A 6000-nucleotide genomic window follows, 5' to 3' on the forward strand; every position below is an offset into this window, starting at 1 on the left:
AATCCGTGATCCACAATAGAAAAAGGAGAGAGTGTGGAATCCAATGAGCCAGCTTGTACCTAAGTTACGGTCAGAGCGAAAAAAATATGTATTTCACTGCATTCTAGTCCGTCACCCTAACGTTCCTTGTCCACAAATCTTTCATCCTCGCTCAAATTAATGGGGTAATGGTCCGAATAGCTCTAGCTGCGTTGAAAACAATAGGAAAATGTGAGGGAGTGAACAACTGACAACGTCACGCTACTTCCGGTAGGGGCAAGGTTTTTTTTTATCAGAGACCAAAAGTTGCGAACTTTATCGACGTTGTTTTATACTAAATCCTTTCAGCAAAAATATGGCAATATCGCAAAATGATCAAGTATGACACATAGAATGGATCTGCTATCCCCGTTTAAATAAATAAAAATCATTTCAGTAGGCCTTTAATTGGTTCTTGAACAGTATTCTTAAGATAGAAACATTTGTATAGCGAAGAAAATTTCTCCATAAGAAACAATGCAAGTATGAATAATGGGTTCCAGCCAACGTTCCCTCTAAGGTGTGTGCCTGTGCAATTGCGCACTGCTCAAGCGTCCTCTGCGCACGGCAAATCTATGCCACGCACAAAATCAAATAAAAAAATAAGCGCATATCAATTTTCGACACACGGACACGACAGAGAAAACAGTTTCCGTCATCATTGTTCAAATATTGTAATGTCTGTCGAGACGCTTTGAGGACATGAATTCCATCCATCACTTTACTGAGCAAAACTCTTTATTGTTGGCCATAAACACATCACCAAAACATTAGTAAAAAAAATGATATCTAGCAAAATTGGTCATTTTCTGCAGTACAAACCAGACCAAAAGCAACTTTGTTATATCAACAGCAGTCGCTCGCTCTTTCTCACTTGCGCCAACACATGCACATATGGCACTTAGCCAGTGATGTGTTTACAGCCACACAAAAAGTCGGACAACTCCAACTCCACACATAAAGTGTCATTCCAGGTCGTTACACTATGATTTACCAATCAAATGTGTGCTTATTCTAGTGTCATTTATTAGGAATCTTAATTTATAAATATTAATCATGAAATGCTGTTAGTATATTAAATAAATACTAATAAAAATATATTTTTTACAAACAGGAAGTTGCAGGAATGTACACATGATCCCCTGCTTACATCTCATTGTGCAACATGTGAATGTTTTAATGGGAACTAAATGCAATGTCTGAAAGGGGTACAAATTATTTCCAAAGCAGGACCTCCACCCAGACAAACAATACAAGTACACAGTTCATGAAAAACAATATTTTTTGTTATTGTCATTGTAAGTGGGCCTAAACACTTACATTAGAAATGGAAATGACTGCTGTCATTTGATTATAATAATAAGACAATGTTGTCTGTCTATCTGTGTTGGCCCTGCGATGAGGTGAGGACTTGTCCAGGGTGTACCCCGCCCTCCGCCCGAATACAGCTGAGATAGGCTCCAGCGACCCTGAAAGGGACAAGCGGTAGAAAATGGATGGATGGATGGAGATTGAACTTGTTATTAAGTCAGGTTTGGGACAGGTGTGCTGCTGGTGTAGCCACTGTGTGCACGTCTGATGTTGCTCACATGGGCTCCACTGAATGCTCAGGGAGTTTTTGCGTTTGCTCACACACATGAACAATTAGAGGGAACATTGGTTCCAGCCTCGACAAAAGTCCCCACTTTAGATAAGGTTTGTACACTTTAGAACACAATATTAAGTGATATACAGTACCGTATAAAAGACAAACATAACAAGGAGGTAATGAATGAACTGTCTCTTTATTAACAAACTTAAAAAAAACAAAAAACAATCTGAACTATGCTGTATGCACTGCTCTGCCAACACACGTACACACACAGAAGTCCCTTTGGTGCCCTCACAAACAACCAAAAATCTTTATCTTTAACAACCATATTGCTACAATAATAACATTTAAAAAAGTAAAATCCATTTACAGTACACATCGGCAAAGAAGCAGCTCACGAGGAGAGAGAAAGGAGCAGACCGAAGGGGAAAGGGAGAGGTTCGGGGGTGTGTGTGTATGTTCTCTTGGAAGAGGTGCTGCTGAACGAGAGGTAGTCGGTCTTCTGTAGTGGAAAGTCCAGGTTGTCAATGAGAACCAAAGTAGATTTAACACAAGAGTTTTATTTTACTCATAATCAAATGGTACAATGGTTGGGTTGAGTTGTCTAGCACACAGAAAGTTTCCCCCCGGGCGCGCCCGTCACCATGAAAAAAGAAGATGGTGCCCAAAACACTGTCTTCGTTTGGCTTTATCCCTTTCTTATCTCTCTTGTTAGTGCGTCAATGTCTTATTTTGTTTTCCCTATCTGTTCCATAACAACTCGAATATTTTAGACAGTCAACACATTCAGTTAGACAGGTTGGCACGACTTAAAGTTCACTTTTGTCCCACAGAAGAGGAAGAGAAATCAAAATGAGCATACATTTTTGACAGACATGAACTATAGGTCAAAGGTCAGAAATTCTACTACACTTCTTTAATAAGTCCGCTTTGGTATTTTTCCCCAGAAAAGTCTGTTTTCATCACAATTAAAAACTTGCTGTTGTACAAGCGGGCTTCGTCAATCTCTTCAATACAAGCAAGTACAAAATGGCTGACAACGGGACACAAGTTTGCAAATAGAGGTGTTTTTTGTACGTTTTTTAGAGGGCTTTATGGGCGCAATAGATGCATTGTAGCCGCCTCGTAGCGGTATTTGGGTGAAAAAACAAAAAACAAATGTTCTTGTCCTACATAGGGATTGTGAATGATAGAGAAAATGCCCAAAAAGTGCAGGCCCCCTTTAAAGGTTTCTTCCAGGGTTAAGTACTACTGCTCTTTTTCCCCCTGACAGGCAGCAGGCTGGGAGAACATGGCCTTTATCTTCCTCAACCACTTCCTGGATGTGTGTGACGTGAGTCTCCTCGTTTACACAAATGATTAGCAAGAAACCTTAAAACAAGCAATTTTTCCATCAATTTATTGGCATACAATATGATAATAATCAAATGAAAGGGGCAATTGTTTAATATTATCATTATACATATATATAGGTGTATTCGCAAATTGAGGAAAAAAAAGTGAATCCAAACATTTTTTACACCTTTTTAAAACTTAAGGACTTTTAAGTTTGATTTTGAAACTAATTAAAATTGAATGTCCCCAGATAGTTAAATATGCTATCAAATCACTTTGCAGGGCACTTAATCAAAACAACTATTTTAGCTTTAATATTATGTATTTAGAAATGATTTGACTAGTTATGGAAATGGCACCAACACACAACAATAATATTGTCTTCTGTTTTGTGTCAGGCCATCGCAGAGGGAACCCTGGACTCTCTGGATCACACTGACTTCTCTGACACTGACATTCCCTTTGAAGTTCCGCTCCCGACTAAACCTTGTGTCGCTGTAAGGGTGACGTCACAATCAAACTCACACCAAACATACATAAACACATAAACAAACTCACCCTAACCTGGTCTGTGTGTTGCAGGACCCCCAGCGGGAGGAGATCCGTAACTGGGTCCTGACGGTGGCCGTGTACGGCCGGTTAGAACAGGTTCTTCCACGGGATGAGAGAAACTCTTATGAAGCGTCGTTGGTGGACGCCAACAGTGGCCTACGCTCACTGGCTTGTGTTCTTACCGGTAAAACACATAAACAGTCGTGCTGAGATGCATCCATGCAAATAGAGGGAATATGAAACACCATATATTTATATTACTGTCTGTTTAAATATATGTAGGGCTGTCTTCTTTCTACTAAAGATTTTCATAGTAGAATCTGTTGGATTTTGCCCATCGTGGACAATAAGTCAAATATATAGCGTTTTTTTTCTTTTTTTAGGAAAATAAACATACTATAATATGTGACAGTGTATACTGACTGGTCACTGCGTGTCCGTAACGAATATTTCAGAGTTAATTAAACGTATTTGTGAAAGGAATACAGTCATAGGTTAAAGTGAACATAACAGAGTTCTAATTTGCACATTTTTCCACAAAAAAAGGCTAAAGCACAGTTTGTGAGGACCTCGGCTATGGCGCAGCACCAAGAGGATATGAAACTTGACTAAATCGTGGAAGAAAGTTACAAAGTTTCTGTATGTGAACATGCGGAAGGATTGTTACCTTTTTCAAGCGGCGCGTCCCAGCGCTGCATCGTGTCCAATTTCTGGCGGGTTTTTACCGAGGTCAGCAGTGGGATTCGGCCGGCCAAAGGTGCGTGATGGCATTGTGTGCTCCGTGTCTGACAGCAAGATTTGGGAGGCCAAAACACACCCAGCTGATTTTAGAGATTCGACGTCACACCAGGAAGCAGCGAATGCTCTGAGGAAGGCCGCAGTGACCACCGAAACCAAGATTTATCTCTTCCTTTCTAAAAACCCCTCTTCTGCACACAGGATTATTTTACTAATATTCAAAGAAGACGTGATGATGAATACAATCAATTGATTCTTTTAACACATGCTGCTTTATGCAGGGGCCCCAGCGGTATGAGCTCGCTTCCCTCCCGTGGAGGAGGGCAAGGGGGGTTCAATATAAGCTGATTCTACTGCAAGGTTGGTAGTCGAATCAGACTACGACGAATCGAATTGTCAAATCTTTTGACTATTTGAAGACAGCCCTAAATATATGTTCTTCTAAAGTAATGAAGTAGTTTGAGGTGTAAAAAGTTGAAAATGTGTTCCTTCCTCCAGGCTATCCCGTTCTGAGGAACAAGATTGATTTCTCCTCGCCAGGAAAAGCTGCCAACAAAGAAGACTGGAATAAATTCCTCATGGCCACCAAGGTAAGTTGGGGCACAAGCAAAAACATTTGTTTGTTTGTCCCTTCAAACATTTTTACCATTGTGTCCACCTTCAGACCAGTCACAGTCCAGAGTGTCAGGATGTCCTCAAGTTCATCAGCCAGTGGTGCGGCGGGCTGCCGGCATCTGGGTTCTCTTTCCACTGAGACCCATCGGAAGGTTCTATCCTTATTTAAGGGATTTTGCTTATTTATTATACATATTTTCTATTGCTTTTGTCAGTTGTCTTTTGTGATAGGTCGCAATTTCCACTTTAGGTATACCGTTTAAACAACTTTAATCTGCAGTAATGTGAGCCTGGAATTGAAATAACCACATTTAGTGAAAGTGCTCTCAATATTTGATCTTTTCAGACATGAAGACATTCGTGTGTAGTTACATTTTCTCACTGAAGTGGACTCAAATTTCTTATTTATCTTATTTAACTGCAAGTCGAAGCATTCCTTTCATGTAAACAAATGTAGTGAGTGTAGCAAAGACTACACATTAAGGCGTCCACTACCTTCTACAATACATTTGGTGTTTAAACTGTGATGTGGCAACTAAAGATGCACTGTTCTTAAACCAAAACCTCAAGCCAGCCTTCACACTCAGGTTCAGTTCAATTAGTCATTTTGCAGCTCATTTGTACTCTGTTATATACACTTAAATATGTCATTTGATACAAAACTTTTTTTGTTGACCATTTCTCTGACTTTGTCGTTTTGTCACCATGGAAACGCATTTCTCCGCCCACTATCATCCATCTTTTGCTTCCCTCACTAGAAGGGCTTTTTCTCTCAGGATGGCGTTGCCGTGCTCAATCGAGGATTTTGCTCGGTTTGGACTCAAATTTTTTTTTTTCTCCAAATCCTAAAGGTCGACATTTTGTGCCACAGACCGCAGAGTCGCCGGCATTGTGTGTATGAATGTATTTTATTTAGTACAAAAATACAATAAATCATAGTTTTAAAGCATTTTCCAAGTTGTACTGTTTTTTTTGTATACAAAATTTAAATAGGGTAAACAAAAAAAACACAAATAATTAACTTTATTTTAATATGGGTGACATTACAGGGTAGAAAATAGTAGAAACCTCTGCAAACTACAGACACGAAAATTACAATTCAAGGAAAACATACTGTATATCATACATAAAACATGTTGGTAATGTTTTAC

At 39.5% G+C, this 6000-nt stretch overlaps 1 protein-coding gene across 2 annotated transcripts in view; it reads left to right on the plus strand.

Moving 5' to 3' along the window:
- The window catches only part of LOC133648577 (intraflagellar transport protein 172 homolog), a 28879-nt gene extending 23081 nt beyond the window's left edge, over nucleotides 1–5798 (plus strand). For both annotated transcript variants that reach the window (XM_062044805.1, XM_062044806.1), the window contains exons 44-48: nucleotides 2883–2942; nucleotides 3343–3441; nucleotides 3527–3680; nucleotides 4733–4824; nucleotides 4899–5798. In XM_062044805.1, coding sequence (XP_061900789.1) covers nucleotides 2883–2942; nucleotides 3343–3441; nucleotides 3527–3680; nucleotides 4733–4824; nucleotides 4899–4988 — 495 coding nt within the window. In that variant the 3' untranslated portion in view covers nucleotides 4989–5798. The remainder of the gene's footprint in view (nucleotides 1–2882; nucleotides 2943–3342; nucleotides 3442–3526; nucleotides 3681–4732; nucleotides 4825–4898) is intronic.
- The last annotated feature ends 202 nt before the right edge of the window (nucleotides 5799–6000 follow it).

This window comes from Entelurus aequoreus, linkage group LG04 (assembly GCF_033978785.1).
Source record: "Entelurus aequoreus isolate RoL-2023_Sb linkage group LG04, RoL_Eaeq_v1.1, whole genome shotgun sequence".
Taxonomy (NCBI): Eukaryota; Metazoa; Chordata; class Actinopteri; order Syngnathiformes; family Syngnathidae; genus Entelurus; species Entelurus aequoreus.